Below are 18,256 nucleotides of genomic sequence, written 5' to 3'. Positions count from 1 at the left end.
AGTAACTGTATATAGAAAAGAAATACCTGCTCATTTTACAAAGTTGCAGTAAAAAAACTTTGGCTGTTTAGCCAAAGCTGTTGGCTAAACCTCCTTATCATACCATTTTTCTTTGAAATCCCACTTAATGCAGAGTATATACCTCTAACATAAATTGTCTGACCACTGTTTCTTCTCCCACTCTGGTATTTGCCGCAGTGGAGCCTTCAAGGAAAGAATTATTTGCTGGTTTGATGGGGAGGGGAAAAACCAACTAAAAACATTTAGCAGACATTCTAAACTTGGTCTTTCTTTTTGAATAAAAAGAGTGTTGTAGCTTTTGTAACAGCAAATCAAACTTGTAGGGAGAGGTGCTTGCTTTTCTTAGATGAGCTCATACAATTGATAAAAGTAGATAAGCTTCTAAGCCTGATCTGAAGTAGAGCTTGCCCCCTGTAGTTTTCCAACTGCTTTAGTTGATATAATGAAATACCTTATATAAAAATAAGCTTTCTTTTCTTACAGGATTCTTTGGGAAATATTTTGCAAACCAAAAATTTCATATAGAGTGAACTTCATATTTACTCTGATGGAATTTCTGTTCTTTAACAGAAATGCTGCATATGAAATAGAATTCTGTTTTTAAGTATTAATAATGGAAGATGTAGTATAGGGGAGATTAAATGGTGGTAAATAGGATTTACCCTCTTCTAATCTGGACAGAACTGGGGTTTAGCTGTTTCTTCATGAGACAGTTGAATCTATCCATTCTTGGTTTTTAATGGTAGACCTTGTGAATAACCAAAGAGTATTTTCCTACCAATCTGCCAACATGTAAGTAATATCTATTGATTTAAGCAAGAAGATAACAGATATTTATAGCTTCTTTCAAAGGGTTTGGACTTTTTTATCTTTCAGGATTTAAATTCAGTTTCACTGTTGTCTCCAGGATGCTTTAAAAAGTAGTTTTCTAAAATGCATTCATGGGGAGAAGTAGTCTTAATTCCAGCAGTGTGCATTTGTTCAAATAGGCCACTGGAAGTGCCATCAGTTCTTGGCTATAACAGCAGAATACTTCCTAATGGAAATAGGTGTTCAGAAAGGAAGATTGCTGGATTTGGAAATGCTGTTTAGAAAAGTTAACCTTCAGAATATGGTATGCTAAATTACTACAATAGGAAACCCCCTTTCTTTGAAGGAATTTTTGGTCTAAATTTTCTTCATGAAAAATTGGAGGGGAACCCCCAGAAGCCCTATTTATGTGTTTCCAGGCAACAGAATAAATACTCTTCATGGAATAACCTTAAGCATGCTCAGAAGCTCGTAATATTTCTGTGGCTGAGCTGTGTTTACACAAGCTGCCTAGGTGAGATCACTTGCTTTGCCATGTTATTAGCAGCTCATCTGCACGGAGATCTGGCTATTCATAAATGCCCAAATAACATCATGAGGTTACAGCAAAGGAGACAAACTGCATGTTTTTAGACCATAGTCCTCTTAGGTACGTGCATTGAGGCAGGGGAACTGTGACTGATACTCTTGGTGTTTCAATGAGACAGCTGCCTGGCTACTTTTAGATGCAAGGTGTTTTTTCAGTTTTTAAGGTTCACCTCATCTTTCACAGCTCTCATGGAATGGCAATCCAATCCTTTTTAGTGTCATAGTAAGATGGTAGGAACCCTAACAAATAGGGAGACCTGGCTATCTTACCTGTGCTGTCTTTGCAGCCTAAATGGAAGAAAGTACCAAGAAACCCTCCTTTTTTCAGTAGGAGCTACATAAAAGGGTGATGAGCTTTTAGGAGGGATTGGTTTGCTAAGTTTATTTCTATATCCTCAATGAGGACTACCTGGGTATGTCATCCAGAGTAAGGATGGACCATGAAAACATGGATAGCAAAATGAATAGTCACACATGTGTTTTGAGTGACAATAGACTTCTTACTCTATAAGAATATAAGGATATCTAAGGATATAAAATCTAAGGACATAAAAGCATACTTATTGAATGATAAAATGTATTTCCTACAGGATTTTTATACAGCTTTATACAAACACAGCTGATTGAATATAAGTTCATTGAATCTCCCTAGGGCAATTTTATATTGATGTTCTTCATTTCCACCCCAGATTTGCATGGAGGCAATGTACTCACAAGTATCTGTGGCTTGTTTGTTTGTTTCTTAAATATTACTTCCCAGTGGAATAGCTTTCCCCTTCTGCAAGTAATATTCTGGTTATGTTTATGTAATGGTTTCTGCAATGCCTTGGAAAAAAACATAGGCTGATAAATGTCACAGATAAGTAATTGGAATATGTTTACATCATGTTTGTGGTGCAGTGTTGGACACACCTGAACTAGCTCTGACAGGCTGGCACAATGAGGTGAAGGACTGCCAGGAGAAAACCTGGGTTCCAGAAGCTGCCCAGCTGTGCTGCCAAGCACTGCACTCCTGCAAAGAGCCCTGCACTGAAAGGGCACTGCTGCTTCCAGAGCCGGCGTGTGGAGCAGCTCTCTTTGCTGCTGTGTCATGGCTAAACAGCCCTTGTTCAAACCAATGGCCCAGATTCTTACAGAGCTTTTTCATAAAGCTCTTATTGTATCCTGGACAAGAGCAAAGGAAGCAAATCAAATGTTAGGCTATGTTACAGGCAAGGGAAACCAAGACAAGATGTGGCATTGTACATTTTCACCTTAAATGCTCTTTGGCTTTGGCCGTTTTACAAAAGGCACGTCAGAAATAGGCAACTTCTGTTACCAGAATAGGCTGGATTTTGGATGGGATGAGAAGATGAGAAGGCATAGGGGAGGGATTAAGGACTGAAAAGAACTAGTTTTGTGTTCCTTTCTGTTGTCTTGTTCTAAGAAGTGATGCATAAATTAAGAGCCATAATAAGTCTTGGGTAAAGCAGAATATTACAGGATATTCTGAAGGCAAGAGGAAAAAAACCTCTTAAAAACAAGTTCTCATCTCCCTCCTCCTTGTTCCAGAAATCCCCACTTGCCAATCTCCATTGTCAATATTTACACCGGTTTATATTGAAAGTGTACAGTTATAAAAGTCTAACAGAGAATAGCAAGATCATCAATTGCATAAAGGAAGGAAAAACCTAATCATTATAGCATGCCTGGAAAGACTCTTGCAATTTATGTGTCTCTTTGGTATCTGCTAAATGTAACTGGTGGGGTGGCAAAAGATGATTTTTAGTATACACTTTAGAAAAACAGAGAGGAGGAGAGTGAAGGGACAGTAGAGCTAAAAGCACTGTACAAGCATTAAATAACCGTAGTGCAAAGCCCACCTCACCAGCATAAGGCAGCCTGTTTTACCCCTGCTGAGTGCCAGGAGACAGAGATAAGGTTAATCACTATGTACAGAATTCAAGGGCACAGTTTCTTTTTGCTTTCTTATCTGTACAGACTTTTCAATTGACTTTTAATCCTTCTTACACAGGCTGTTTAAATCCCATCAACACTGTTTATAAATGGAGATTTCTTTAATAACTCGGCCTTACCAAAGCAGACAGTTTTCAAGTTGCTGCTGAATGCTATTGTATTCATTAAATCTCTTGCCAGCTGGCCACTATTTCCTGTCATCTGAAAGGCCTTGAATCCCTCTTTGCTCTGGGACTTGACTGGTTTTGTTAAATTGTGTTAAGAGGTACTCCTGCATCATTTGTCACTGGCCTGTAGTGTTAATTGCAAAGTCGATGATAATTTGATATCTGTGAAAATCTCTGTGATAATTAGATGCTCTGTGGAACTCTGATTTATTTGTTCTGAAGATGAAACATAAAAGCATCTGAATTTTCTTTTTCAGATGCTATAGATTTAATAACATGCAGGTTAACATAAAGATTGTTGCTAATGCTGCAGATTTTAGAAGGGAATTGTAATAAAGTCCATAGAGTAATATGAAGGCTAGTTTTTGTCTGTAACTACTGCTGTATAAACTGCTGATGTAACCAGCTGGAATTGTCCCAAGTTTGGGTGAGTGTTTGTCTAAAGAGAGAAAACAAATAGAGTCGCCACAGTGGAAGGAATAGATAGGCTACCATTTTATTTTCACATCAGATTTGTGTGTTTCTGTTTGCTAGCAGCTGTGCTTAATAATAAAACTTGCAAGTTCAATTCTACAAATTGAATCCATTTGAACAGATTATACAGCAAAGCTCTCAGACCATTGGGAAGGATTTGGTTGCATTTTGGTCACAGACTCAGGTAAACCCATGTTTTCCATGAAGTCCCTGCCCTATCTTAAACTTCCACTGTTTGAAGCTTCAATGAAGTTGAATCACACCAAATCTCACCCCCTAAAAGCCTCTTTTAGTCTGAGAGAAATGGTTTCCACTAGTTCCTGATAGACTTACACAGCAATTTACAAGGTTCCTGGCCTGGGTGAGTCCCCGTACTAAGGGGGGCTGGCTGTCCCTAAGCCCAACAAGTACAGGAATGCCATTCCCTAGGAGTCCTCGGTTCTGGATGCTCATTCTTGCTGTCCCTGCCTAAGCCTCTGGTTTGCCGTCCTTCATGTCCACAAACTGCCTTTTCTGGCTTTGCTCTCTCCCCTGTCCTTAATCATCAGTGGATTCAGCTGTCAGGCCCTGGGGAGCAGTGCAGCCTGTTTTCTTCTACTACTAGATGTCTACATGGAGAGTTTTCAACTTCTACCTTCGCAGTTCTTCCAAGGCAGAAGTAAGTTGTGGTGTCATACAACAACAGATAGCTGAGACAAAGCCTGTATTTATTGAACTTGTGCAAGTTTCAGCTTCATAACAAGCACAAATTTAGATAAATTCTCCTGGACTTTGTTTTGCCTGGGGCAGACCAGATATTTTCAGTCTTCAAGTGGCTTTGATAAAGAGACATCAGCAAAGTAATAATGAGCTCTTGCAGAGCTAGATTTTTTTTTTTTTTAATAGCAGCAATCTATAGCAGAACAGAGATGAGTCTCTTCCATAATGTGAAAGAAAGTCTTTGCAGGTGGAAGTTTAGAGGAACACTGTGGGGCTGCTTTGGTTTTGGAGCGTTGTCCTGAAACCTTAGTACGTTGCTTTAGCTCCTAGTTGAAAAGCTGAGCTAGTTTGGGAAGCAGTAGGGTCAGGAGAGATTGAAAACAATAAAGGAGCAGAAAACTAACTTTTGTGTTCTGAATGTTGAGCCCCATTTTGTTGAACAGGCCTCTATCAGGGAAGAACGTGATGTACAAACCTTACTGGCGCATAAGAGCCAGTCGATATCATCTCAATGTGAAGAGTTCTTATATCTACATTAGAATCATATTTAAGCATATTTCCATTACATAAAATAGGTCATGAACCCAGGGTTCTTCTGAAATGTCTTTCACTGTGCTCTCTTCTGAGTTGCCTAGCTATGCTTGGCTGTGCTAGTCAGTTTGGAAAAATACTGGGCAAAGGAAACAGTTGGAAAACTATTTCACAGTATGGAACAGGCGTGCTGATTCTTGGAAATGCCACTTGGAAGTTAATTGAAAACCTTTGAAGCTTTTTTTTCTGCGTTGTTCTCCACTTTTCAAATAATTGCAATGCTGCTTTAATAAGTTTTCAAATTGGTTCAAGGACATCTAAGATGGAACACTTTGCTTGATGTAAACTGTTGTTTGTAAGCAGCAAACCGTGGAGGTCAAGCATCCTTCTACCACAGGGACCGTAGGCTTTTCAGGGTGGTGTACAAATACACTTATGTAATGGCTGAGGTTGTTACCAGACTAAAAATATGTGCTGTCTCTTCAGGCACTTTGCTTAAAATCTTCAAATCAAATTTGTTGACTCTAGTTCCTTTCATTTTCCTTTCACAATGTTCTGTTAGTTACAAGCTTTCTGAGCAACTGCCCACTCCCTTTGCCCCCTGAGACTACTGGGAACATGGGCTAAAGGTTGTAGACAGTCTGATGAGGAAGTTCATATTAGAGTCAAATGCAGCTGGGGAGCTTCTCCAACAGTTGGTGGAAGTTTTATATGGTGAGAGGAAGAAAACATTTAGGAAGACACTGGTATAAAACATATGGGAAAAATGGGTGCAGCTGTATTCCTTCAAATCTGATAGTGACCAAAATAGCAGGATAAATGCCAATAACATTTAGTTGATACTTTGCTAGTGAACAGAAAAAAAAACATGAAATAAATTTGCCTTTAGAGGCTTTATTTACCATAATGTAAGTGCTGTTACTCTAGTCTGTCAACAAACTTCATGACAAAAACAGTTACTATATTCTTGTATGTTATAAAAAGGCTTTAACCATACTTAGTTAAGAATTTAATGGGGTACTCAAATGCAAAATTCACTTCCTTTAAAATGGACAACTTCCATCAAGAAAGTTTGTCTAAAAAGGAGTGGAAAAGGCATTTACTTGCCAAGTCCTGACTTCAGTTTCTACTGCAGCTTTTTGATATTCCTGACTTTTAATAGATTGCAGTCTTTCCCATGCTCTAGGTGCTTGGGATTGAATGTTTTTAGCTACTGTTGACTGAGAATTGTTAGCCAGTAACTCTCAATGTGAGGCTGATTGCTTTAAGACTAGCTTGGATACCTCTGTGTCCAATGTTCCTTAACATTGTACTTTTAAAAAAAAAGTTCTGCATAGTGACTTGTTTGTGGTTGTTCTCTCATTTTTTAATAGCCACATAAATGTCAACAAGCTGGCATGCAAGGCAGCATAGCAAGGTTGTAGGATAACTGTGTCCAGTGCTTTTCTGTCATTCTTGTGCCCAGACACCTTCTTAACTTAAACTCTCTCTTGGCCAGTATGCTTGTGATTCCTCTATAGTCAGGCCTGGATTTGTGCCATCTATCCCATACATGCTGGTTACTTATTACCGAGCAGGCCTGTCAGTGCCTGAGGATGTCCCTCTCTTGGGAAACTTGTGGCTGGTAAGGCTTTTTCAAAACAAAGGAGCATTTGTTGACATGCAGAGCAACAATTCAGAGACAAGTATGCTGAGCCAAAAATCTAAATGTGTGTTTTGTTTTATGTGAACGTCTGTCTTGTTATGAGGCAAAGCAGGCAGTTGTGGGTTGGTTTTTTTCATCAGTGAGTACTGATGCAGCGAGCTAGTCTGTTTTCAGGACTTCATAAATAGAGCTGCCATTACCCACACACATTCCTGTCCCTTCCACCCCTGCCATCCCCTCCCCTCCTGGAAGATGGCATAGACAAGGGAAAAAAGGAATTTGGTCATTTGGGGCTTTTGATAGCTGGTTACAGTCTGTAAAATGATGGCTGCATGCATACACACAGGTGTCCGATGTTTTTGGAGCAGATTCGGACCTGTTACACAAACTATACTTGGGAGGTCACTGGCAGTACTCAGTGAACTAAAATGGTCCTGGATGCACTGCAGTTACATTTCATGTTCTTTCAAAATTTGTTCATCTAACATCATCTATGCTGCCCACCTGGGCTGTGCCCACATTGCCATGCAGAAACACTCTAACCCTACCCTGTCATTTCTTTTATGGAGTTTCTCCCTGCAAACCAGCTTCCCAGCTTGCCTCTAGCTAATTTCTTCTTCCCTCTGCTTTCAGAGCAGCCTGTGTTTGAGGTTCAGAGCCGTTAGGAGAATTTGTCCAGTTGCTGTATCATGTGGAACTGGGCAAAGTCCTTCACTCCTAACATACTTGCTGTACAAGCTTCTATGGGGGTTATCTTTCTTTCCTGTTCAGGTCAGCTTAGGCGTGGTCAGATGATTAATTTTGGTTTCTTGTACACCACCATTTCCCTCAGCCAGGACAATGTATTGCCAGAAACAACCTGAATTCTCAAGTCACTCCAGTTTAAAACACTCCCTTCCATCAACATCTTGATTGTATTTCAACAAAATAATTAGAGCAGGACAGTTATTAAGAAAGTGCCTGCCTGTGTGTGTAATGCTGCAATATTGTTCTATAGCCCTGAGAAAGAATTCATTGTAGAAAATGTGGCCCTTGCATGTAAAAGAAAAAATATAGATGATATTGCAGTGGGAATTCAGGTACAGGGTTTTATTTATTTATTCTTTCAGAGCAAAGAATCTTGTTGTTACAAGAGGAGACTCAGGCAGCCCTCTCACTTGCCACATTTGAACCTCCCTTTCTGGTTAGTATGAGTTCTACACTTCAGCTGCTGGCTGTGGACGTGCAAACACCTTGCCTTAGCAAAATGACTCCCACTAGGCTTAAGTTTAAAGCTAGAGAGATGATGCTAAGGAGTTCTCTCTCATTCCTTAGCCCAAACCCTGAATTCTGCTGTGCTCGTCAGTGGTGGTTCAAATCCTAATGCCAATCCTGACTCTGGTTTCTCTGTGAACCCCTGGTCTAGGCTCACCAAAATGATTTCTCTGGAACTTGTCTCAGTCTTGCATGTTTTAGCCATTGTGCAGTGATCTTTGACATCTCCAGACCTATGCTTTGCCAAGTAATTCCTTATTTACTGCAGCTCTAAAGAGTTGGCTCTGGCCCTTGTTTCTACAGTCCAAATTTGGTTTAGTTCCAACCTAACAGCTTCAGAGAAGTGTGATGGGACAGATGACTTTATTTCAAGTCGTACTTCACATTAAGTTATAATTTGTTACTTGAATGAAATTTACATTTACAAAAATAATAGAATTATTTTTGTGGTAGTCTCTCTCAAGAGAAGGACATCTCAGGAAGATGACAAAAAAGATAAGAGATAAAGAGATAGTCATAATCTCTGCTGTTGTTAGTAATATAGGCAAATTAGCAAATGAACCAGAATTTTTTGCTAACATTTTAGGCTTCAGTGATCATTCATCAGTAGTGAAAATGTGGTCCAGTTCTGCCTGAGTTTTCTGCTCTGTTTTGCTGGTTTGGAAGCCCTGCTGAGTGTCCAGAGTATAGTTGTCACGCTGGTGAGGAGCAGAGGGTCAGGTATGGATTTGTAGCTTCACTGACAAAATGAGAAGGTGTTTAAATGTTTATAGCTTCACATCCAGATTTATCAGCTCTTATTTTAATCCTATCTTAGTAAAATTGTGTATGTTTAGTATGGTACGTGTGCATTTTCATTTACTTACTTTATATTTGAACATTGCTATTAATCAGGCTTCAGTGGTAGCTTGATTACAAGATACTTGATTACAAGATTCTTCTTTTGGTAAGGAAATCTGAGAGCATTGTGTCTCCTACAGCACATCTGCTGTATGTATTTTGTGTGTGGTTTCAGCATGTGGGAATCTGAGGGGCTACATAGTCAGTGCTGGCCTTTCCTAAGACTTTGACAGAATCTATCATGAGTTTAAAATGCTGTATAGAAAGTAGGCAGGTAGGCAGTGGTAGGTCCCTCACAACAGCAAGTAGTTGATTTAAAATTATGATTGTAACAAACAGTGGATTTAAGGCTGAGTTCCAGTACTGTGGTTAACTTAAAAAAACCCCAAAAAACAAACTTAACAGTATTTGAACATAAAGTGTTAGAATTGGTTTCAAGCCAGTTTTGACTTAGTTGCCCTACAAAATATGCTTTTGAGAAGGTAGACGGGGGAAGGTATTAACAGTTGCATGGTTTAGATGACAGCATTGCAGCCAGCAGTGTTACAAAGTCCAGAAGAGTATGTGGGTTTATTCAGATCCTGAGCTGCTCAGTTGCAGAAATCTTCTGTGACTTTAGAGTTGTCCTGCAGGGACCCAAGGCCTTTGTGGCCAATGGAAAAGTGCCAAGGTGGCAGTGGCAGCAGGAGGCCCACAGGAGCTTGGTGCCAGGCCAGTTTGTCCCAGGGGCCTTGAGGGAGCTCTCCAAGCTCTGAAGCTCTCCAGGATTGAGGAGGCTGCAGAAGCTGTGCTGTTAACCAGAGGCACGTGTACCGAGTCCTTGAAGCACGTGTTGGCAGAGGCACCGCCGTTTGCTGGGGCTCAGCAGAGCGGGTGTTGGCCGGCGCTGCTCACAGGGCAGGGGTTGCTCCTCATGGGCTGGGAGGCTTCTGCTCCCTGCTGTGCACCCCCAGCCAGTGTCAGTGACCTCTTAACTCGCTGTGAGATAAAGGCATGACATAGTAAGACCCACTGTAGGAAATGCTATCGATTCCTGAGTAGGAGACAGGCCAGATCTTTTAGGGTTTGTATCAGCAGGAAAGCAGTGCTTTTGTCAGTTCTTCTGATTTAGAAAGCAAAGGCTAAAAACTGCTTTGTTTCAAAAATCTTAGCCATGTCTTCTGATAATGGGAATAATGAAGATCACAGTCCTGTCTGAATTTAAACAAAACACCAATACAAATTGCCAAAAATGACAAGAAATATATTATTCATCTGGGTATTTTTATGATTCTCCTCATGCAGAGGTCTTAATGGGTTTGTCTCTGAGTGCAAAAGCAAAAAGAAACAGATCTGATATTATCTCCTTAACTTATAACAATCAATTGTTGAGTAGTACCTAGAGGATGATCTGTTTTCTTAATGGCTATCATTAAATCAATGATGTGGTTTTTGCTCTTCTATGATGATGCTGTTTACTTTTGTACTTAAATTTTTGCCAAGATACTGTTCTAAAGGAGTTAATAAATCTTATATGATAGTATTGTACTTGGCTCCACATATTAGGTAAATAAGGAGAGAGATTTAGTAAAGGAACTTGCAACCCTCCTGACAAGATAGGTCGTTACAGACAGTGCAAAGGGAATATATGGATATTTGGATTTTTTTCCTAATAAAAAACTGTGATGTTTTTCCAGAATTCCCAGACTCAAAAAAAAAAAAATAGACATTATGTGGGACACAGCTAGACTGTGAAAACTAAAAATAAAAAACCTGATTTTTCTTTTTTCTTCCTGGCTACTGCTCTTAGGCACTCTGAGCATGTCCCTGAAAGTGGCAAGAAGCCACAAAACAGTTCCCCAAAGTACAGTTACTGACAGAAGGGTTCCTGAATCTCTAGCAGTAATTGGCAACATTAGTTTAGTACTATATCACTTCATTTATCTCATTGTAAAATCAAGCTACAGATAAATAGCTGAGTCTTGAGGTACACTAAATGGCATGACATTTTGTCATATTCCATTCTTGTTACTTGTGGTTTTGTGGGGAAAACACTGAATTTATTAAAAAAAAACAAACAACAAAACACGCAAAAAGGAAAACAGACAAAAATATCTTTGTTTTTGAATGCAGTGTGAATATACATGAGATTAAGGGTTGAATTGGTTTCTTAACAAAGCATTTTATAAACTTCTATTTTGTTTCCTAGTGAAGGCCTTGCAAAAGTAAGGTTTTTGTATGTTGTACCTGCAGAATCAAATCAGGCCTGAGCCTCAGGTCACAGTATGAAGCAACTTTCTAGAAATACACTCAAGCCCCTAGGAGTAAAGATGGCAAAATCTTCTAGTAGGACGCACTTCTGGGTTGCATGTCAGTATGCTCCAGAATACGAGAGCAGGTTTTAGATGCAACTTCTTTACAGGACACTTGCACAGCATTTCCTGCACACTCACTGTAAGCTCAGAGCAGTGCAGCTCTGGGACACTTGCTGTCATGGTCTCAGCCAATTCCAGTAAGCCAAGTGTAACACTCCAGTACTCCTAAATGCCTTTTCCTTCTCCCCACGTGCTTGCTGTTGTGTCTTATTTCTATCTGAAATGAGATGCATTTCACTGTTTTTTTCTTATATTTTCATATAAAGACGATTTCTGAGGTTAAATGCAGTTAAAAATAAAAACAACAAACAGAAGCCTTAAACTCATAGAGATGATTCAGCTGGCCTTCCCTTGCTCTGAAGACATATGTTTGCATTGTGTAGAAGGTTGGTTGGCAGTTGATTGCTCAGTGAGTGATAAGGACACTTCTATCCCTGCAGGACAGGCCTTCCAGGAGCCTCTTCACATGACAGTGGTGAGGCAGGGTCAGACAGCATTCCAGGCAGCATAGCAAGTAAGGTACTGAATTGTCTCAATCAATCATGAGGATTAGGAGCTGCAGGAAGTTCCTAAGGGTCATCATATTCATCACTTTTCAGTATTCATCCTGGGGAGAAGGGACATCAGTATAAGATGGTAGAATGTGTCCCAACTCCAAGGAGCTGTGATATATGTTTGGCATTGGCGTGACCCAGCAGTCTGCTACTAAGGGAAAGAGAGGTGACCTATTTAGGCCAAACCAGTTCTAGACGGCTGTGAGCTAAGTTTTATTTTTCTTGTCTGAACTCCAAATACACTCTTTTATTAAGGTTAAACTAGTTTTGTTTAACCTTAATGCTTATTTAGTACTGAGAGACTGCAGAGTGACTGGCAGCCTACAGATGTTCCATTCCCCAGGGAGTGGTGACAATCTGCAGCTGGACAGACAATCCCCTCTCTATACACCCTCTAGCCATCAAAAGTTCTGAAGTTACCTCTGAGATACCACGGTCAGCTTTGAAACTAGCTGACACAGACTTGGATTTTGGGAGAGTTGAATCTGGGGGGAATTGTTGACCTGAGTATTCTTATGTGGTGTGTGAGTCTGGGGCCACCTCAGAGCAGCAGCAGCAGAACCCACAGCCAGCCAGACAAACAACTTCAATAGGTCAGCTGCTCCTATCAGCCTAGGAAGGGCTGTGTACCCTCATAAAAAAGGGGAAGGATAATCTGGTAAAACACTCTTTCAATCTTCTCAGCTTTAGATATGCATCTTTAATCTACCTATTTACAGTAGTCTTAGAAACCATACTTCTGTTTTTGTGTCCTTGCCAAAGCATGAATAATCTCAAGATCTAAACTTCTTATAGCTCCCTAAATTAAACTTTGTACTTCTGCTACCTAATAACTGCAGAACAGAATGTTAAATTTGGATAAGCCGTGCTGACATTAAAAACAAAACAACTTGTGGTTTAGAGGTGGGAGTGAGCTGTAGATATCTTAAAGGTAGAAATTACCAGAAGAAGGACTCTTTGCGGACAGTAAGAGTCCTAAGGGATGAACCACATAGTTCAGGAAACAAATAAAACCACTGAAGTTCTTGCAGCTTGGTGAGTTCAAGTCAGTCAATTGTGATAACAGCTCAGGTGAAAAAAAAGCATCTCACAGCTTCTTGCAGCTCTGAGAGAAAAGATGGTCTCTTTGCTGGGAAATACAGTGGGTTAGGAATGGATGACCTGATTTATAATTGCTCACAACTTGCATGATCACTTGCAAGTTGTTTGTCCATTAATGCTTAAGATGAGGCCATTAAGAAAACAGCATTTAAGCAGGGTCTAGAAATAGAAAAAGAGCATTTTGAGGACAGATAAGGTTTGGAGAAAAGACAGTACATCTAATGTATGGACAGGGTAAAATGTTCAGTCTTAGCCAACCTTACAATCCTAAAGACTACAAAAGGAAAGCTTCTGTATATTGGTCTAAACTTACCTCCCGATGTGGCCAATTGCCAGCCCTCCATTCTAATAAACAACTTGTTTTTGTTATTATTGTAAAAGTATCAGGTGTAGTGACATTCCTAAAGGGTTGATCCTTTTTGACACATACAGCAAGAATTTAGATTGTACAAAGAATACAGTTTATTCTCCTCCCTAGAACTGTGTAACAATTCTAATAATAGAATGATTTTTTTTTTTTAATCAGACAATCAGATTAAGGTTAAATCAAGAGGAATGCTTTCAAATACTGGCCATATTTTTTTTACTTGCATGCTACAATGGTACGATCTTCTATTTAATTTAAATTCTTTCATCACTGTAATGAATGGTTTGATTCCTGTTCTATATTGTTATCATGATAAAGATTTTTGATGTTTGAGAAATAGCAATGTATAATCAAGGGATAGAAGAGATTAATAGACACATATGAAATTAGTTATGAAAAGTGGCTGTGGACAGCAAGGAATGAGAAGAATCTACAGAGAAATGTTCATAGTGGCCAGTGTGGGGCTGCTTAGTCATTGCTAAAACACCTGGTGACTTCATTAAGGCACCATATAAGGTGGAGTTAAAACTAATACAAATCAGCTCAGAGCCCCAAAGCATTACCTGGTTTTACTTGTAAATGTTCCAGGGAAAGAATCATCTGATCATCCTCCAAGATACTAATTTGCTGTCTAGGGCATTGCAATAACTGGCATTTCAAGTGCTCCTGACTGGATGGCTTTTCTGTGGAAAGAATTTAAGATCTAGGTTTGCCAGTTCTTTGGAGTCATATGTTTGTGCTGAACTTGACTCAAAAAGTTGCCCTATTGGGCTGAAACAGAACTGTTTCAACTTAAAGCAGCAAAGTGCAGACATTTTTGTTTGCAGTATTAGGCTTTTCACACTGTAGCTGGTTGGTCTCATTTTAGCTTGCCCAGGGCTTTTCTTTATATGTAGCAATAAGGAAAAATTGCATTTCTGATAACTTAGAGTGCACAGATGTTAAATGCCAACGTCTGTGGATATGCTTGCTCTGAAGGAGTGTGCTTCCATGCTGTAGGTGGTGTTTGCTTTGAGTATATCTCATGCACACTTTCTGGGTGAAAGGAACTCGGTATCTATCGATATTTTAATGTTAAACATATGTTGTGTTTTCCCGTAGGAGCGTTTCACTGGATCTGTTTACTTGCACTGATCCATGGTCAAACACAGTGTTGTGTTTCCCCAGGGGAACACTCCAGTTATGCAAACCAAACCATGGATCTGTCCCCTTGTTCTCCAGCTGCACTGTAGTTTGCACTCCTCAGTACCCAAGTGAGCTCTCTGCCATATTCTCTTATGAAATTGCTCATGTAATTGGTCATACTAGCTCACAAACACAAATAATTTCAGTCTGCAATTGTGTACTGATTTATAGATGAGCAGGGGGCTCAGGTTTGTGTGGGCTCTTCAGTTTGGAGGATTTGCACTTTGGAAACACTTGTGTGAGGGCTGGGGTGGAGAAAGGGCTTGCAGCAAGCTAGGTGATGGGATTCTGCTAAGGCAGAGGCATACCTGGGGCCTGAGCAGGGCTTGTGTACTCTGGCCATATGGGAGAGCTTTTAAGTCCATTATTACTTGTTTGCTGTGGCTGTGCAACTTCCTCTTCCCCTTTGTACACAGTTTTTCTGACCTGCTGTCACTGCCTCCATCTCTCCTGACAGAGAAAGCATAGAACACGATACAATTTCCTACCTTCTGTTGTTGAGTTGGTTGTTTAAAGAGAGAGAATTTCCCTTGGACAATGCCAGAAAAGAATCTGTATCTGCCAAGGTTCTTTGTATAGGAACAACTGTTAATATAAACAGGCTTCCTCACAAATACCCAGGCAGTGGGAGAAAACCACTTTGGAAGTGAGGGAGTTCTGCCCCTCCTCCCCTGCCCCTTCTTGCAAGGGTATTAACAAATTCACTGAAGGAGATGGCCATTTGTCTGTCGTCCAGGGAGGCTTCTTATGGTGAGGCATCTTCTTGCATTTCAGCTTTCAGGTAATTTCTCTCCCTTTCAATAGTTTTTCTGAGTGCAAGCCAGTTCTCTGTCTGTGTTGGAAGAGGAGCCCATGCCACCTTTTTGTTATACCTTGGCCTGAAGTAAGGAAGTAAACAGTGGGAATTAAACACTGTTCTTCATTAGTTTATATTATTAGCTAACAAAGTGTAATCTTCTCTGCCAGTATTGCATTATTCTTTCTCCATGCTTCTCTTGAGCATTTTATAAAGTGCAAGTAGGTGAGGACACTCAGTTTCTCCTGGAGAAACTGAGCAGCTTCAAGCCAAGGCTCCAAATAAGGATGGAGCTGTGGTAGTTTGGCATCTCTAGGTAAATTAACCTTGTAACTGCTACTCAGCCTTCAGCAGTAGAGTATCCCTTGGTTCTCCAGCATTAATTGCACAACCCAAAGGTTTGGTGGTATTTGAAAACTGGAGAGGAAAGAAAGCCTTTAAGGCTCCAGAATTAGAGATGTGCAGAAGTGCTGCCTTGCGTCATGTTGCCATGTTCCCCTGACAGCACTGTCCTCAGTGTTTTCTGCATTTAGCTGCTAGGTTTGATAACAGGAACAGCTTGTGTGCAATTTTGCAGTATTCAGTTTTTCATTTAACAGAAGTGTAAAGTTCAGTGTCATGGAATTTCCCTGCTTGGTTGTTAAGATAACCTGGTACAGCTGAAAAGCACACAGCCTGAACTGTAGGCAGAAGCCTTCCTCCCCCAGGTGAGTACGTTTAGGGGTTCAGAGCTGCCCTGGCCCTTCTCCCATGAAAACTGCAACAGAAGATCTCCTCTTGCAGTCTACCACATTTTATTTTAATTCGAATTATTTGAAGTAAAACTAACTAACAGAATGTAGCTTTATGGATCTTATAATGTTGTGAAAGAAAAAAGAAGTAAAAATCACATGGGCCAGCTCAGGGACTTGTTTCTTTTGAAATAACTGATGACATAAAATCCCAGACCAAAAGAGGTGGGAGATGCAAGGCATCTGGCAGAGTTTACAGTCCTGGGGGGGTCGGCAGGCGCAGCACAGCCTGCTGCAAACAAAGGCTGAGTGTTTTGCTGATACGATTGCAAAACATATGTTTGCCCAGGACTGTTATGATCTTGGGAATAGGCAGGAGGCCAGATTTCTGCAGCAGCAGCAGCAGCGCACTTAGTCACACAAATATCTGCAAAATGTGAACCTCCTGCGATTTCTCGGTTTAAAAGCCGTAATTATTTTGTTGCTTAAAGACAAGGTAGAATAACTCTTGCATCAGGAACAGGAGAGGGAGGCGGAAAGCATCGTCCGAGGAGCGTCTCTGGGCCGGGGAGGAGAGCGGAACGGAGCCGAGGGGGCCGGGGCCGGACTGGCCGGGGGCTGCCGCCTCTTGTGCCCCCGCCCGGGGCATTTGGTGCCACTCCCGGGCACGGAGCAGCGGCGGGGTCGCGGCGAGCGCCGGTGCCTGGCGGGGCAGCGCCGCGGCCGCCGCTCCGCCCCTGCGCCGGGCGGGCGGTTCGGGGCTGGCACCGCCCCGGCGGCGCTGGGGCAGAGCCCAGCGGGGCTGCGAGAGCGGCGAGCCCGGGCCAGCCCCGCAGCACCGGCCGGATGGTGGCCAGGCCGGGCCGGCAGCACCAGGTACTCGCGGCTGGCCGGGGCGGGGGGTCTCTGTTCGGGTGCATCCCCAGAGAAATCCCTGCTGGAAGGGGGGCGGGGTCCGGGCAGCCCCCTGCGGATCGGCCGCGGGGCTGAGGAGGCAGCAGCGGCGTTTGCCGGCCGGCTCCCCGCTCGGAGGGCGTCGTTCGGGGCTTCGCAGGTCCCGTTCAGCCGCGGGATGAGCAGCTGCTGCCCGCGGTGACAGCGCAGATGCTCCCAGGAGGGCTCTGTTCCGCTGGGCTGTGCGGCAGCCGGGTACCTCTGCAGAGTTCTCGGACTCGTCCAGGTGGCTTTTGCCTCGGAATTGCCCGGCGTTTCCGTCGTTCTTGCATAGATTTGGATTACCCTTTTGAAACAGGCTGGTCTTGTATTTCTCATGGAGAAGAGCAGGCTGTAATTATAAACAAATGCAAGTCAAGAGCATTATTTAGAAAGGAATAAACCTGCTGATTTGGATCTCTTTTGTAAATTTCTTAATCTCATCACGTTAAGATTCTTCTTTTATAGGAAAATTTTAACTCCTCAGAAGTGGTGTAGGTTGCGGCAGAGCCTGTTTTGTATTTTTCTGATTTAGAGTAACCCAGTACTTCATGGATACATGTGGATACGTATATATGGATATATGCTTTGCTTTGACATAATCCAGCAGTACAGTCTTTGTAATGCAAAGGGTTACTGTCACATTTAGACTGTTTCCTTCTGTGTCACCAATTTATGGGTATTTACATAGTGTTTACAGCAGGGAAATTGCAAGTATTCATTCAAAATCCTTTGCCCTTTAATGCTTTCTGTTTCACCACAGAAGTGCCATATTAAAAAAGCTAGGCACTAGTCATTGAAACTCAGCCTCAGTTTCAGTGAGCTCATATCAAAAGTAAATGGGGTTGTGGACTCTAGGCAGTTGTGTCACAAAACCACTGCAGGAAGAGCTGCTAATGCTGAGTAAGAGTAGGTAGCACATAGGCAGCCACCTTGAGACTACTGCAGCTGGACCTGCTTGTACTGCTCAGTCCTAGAAACGACCAGAGAAGAGGTGCTAGAGATGGAGGCAGTGGAGTCGGGGCTTTGCTGTCATTCCTGCCATTGTGAACAAGGTGTGTGATCTTGGACACACTCTCCCTTGCCTTGATTTCTGTCTTGAATCAAGTCACATAAACTTGATGGGGATGTTTTTAAAATGGGTTATTTCTAAGGACTTTGAGACGTTCAGAGAAATTATAATGAAATTAAATTCATGTAAGAATAACATACTTTATATGAAAGAGGAACAGTTCAGCATTTGCCATGCT

The 18,256-nt window shown here is 41.5% G+C and overlaps 1 protein-coding gene across 3 annotated transcripts in view; it reads left to right on the top strand.

Moving 5' to 3' along the window:
- SESN1 (sestrin 1) overlaps nt 1-18,256 on the top strand; it is a 78,957-nt gene that overhangs the window by 45,208 nt on the left and 15,493 nt on the right. The window contains exon 1 of one of the 3 annotated variants that reach the window (XM_064707857.1): nt 16,833-16,949. The exons of 1 other annotated variant lie outside the window; for it this stretch is intronic. In XM_064707857.1, the coding sequence (XP_064563927.1) occupies nt 16,920-16,949 (30 nt within the window). In that variant the 5' untranslated portion in view covers nt 16,833-16,919. Of the gene's footprint in view, nt 1-16,832; nt 16,950-18,256 lie in introns of those variants that run through there. One more of the 3 variants, XM_064707858.1, reaches the window with a different exon arrangement.

Source organism: Zonotrichia leucophrys, chromosome 3, assembly GCF_028769735.1.
Source record: "Zonotrichia leucophrys gambelii isolate GWCS_2022_RI chromosome 3, RI_Zleu_2.0, whole genome shotgun sequence".
Lineage (NCBI taxonomy): Eukaryota > Metazoa > Chordata > Aves > Passeriformes > Passerellidae > Zonotrichia > Zonotrichia leucophrys.
The sequence above is the reverse complement of the archived record's forward strand: the minus strand, read 5'-3'. Positions and strand labels throughout refer to the sequence as shown.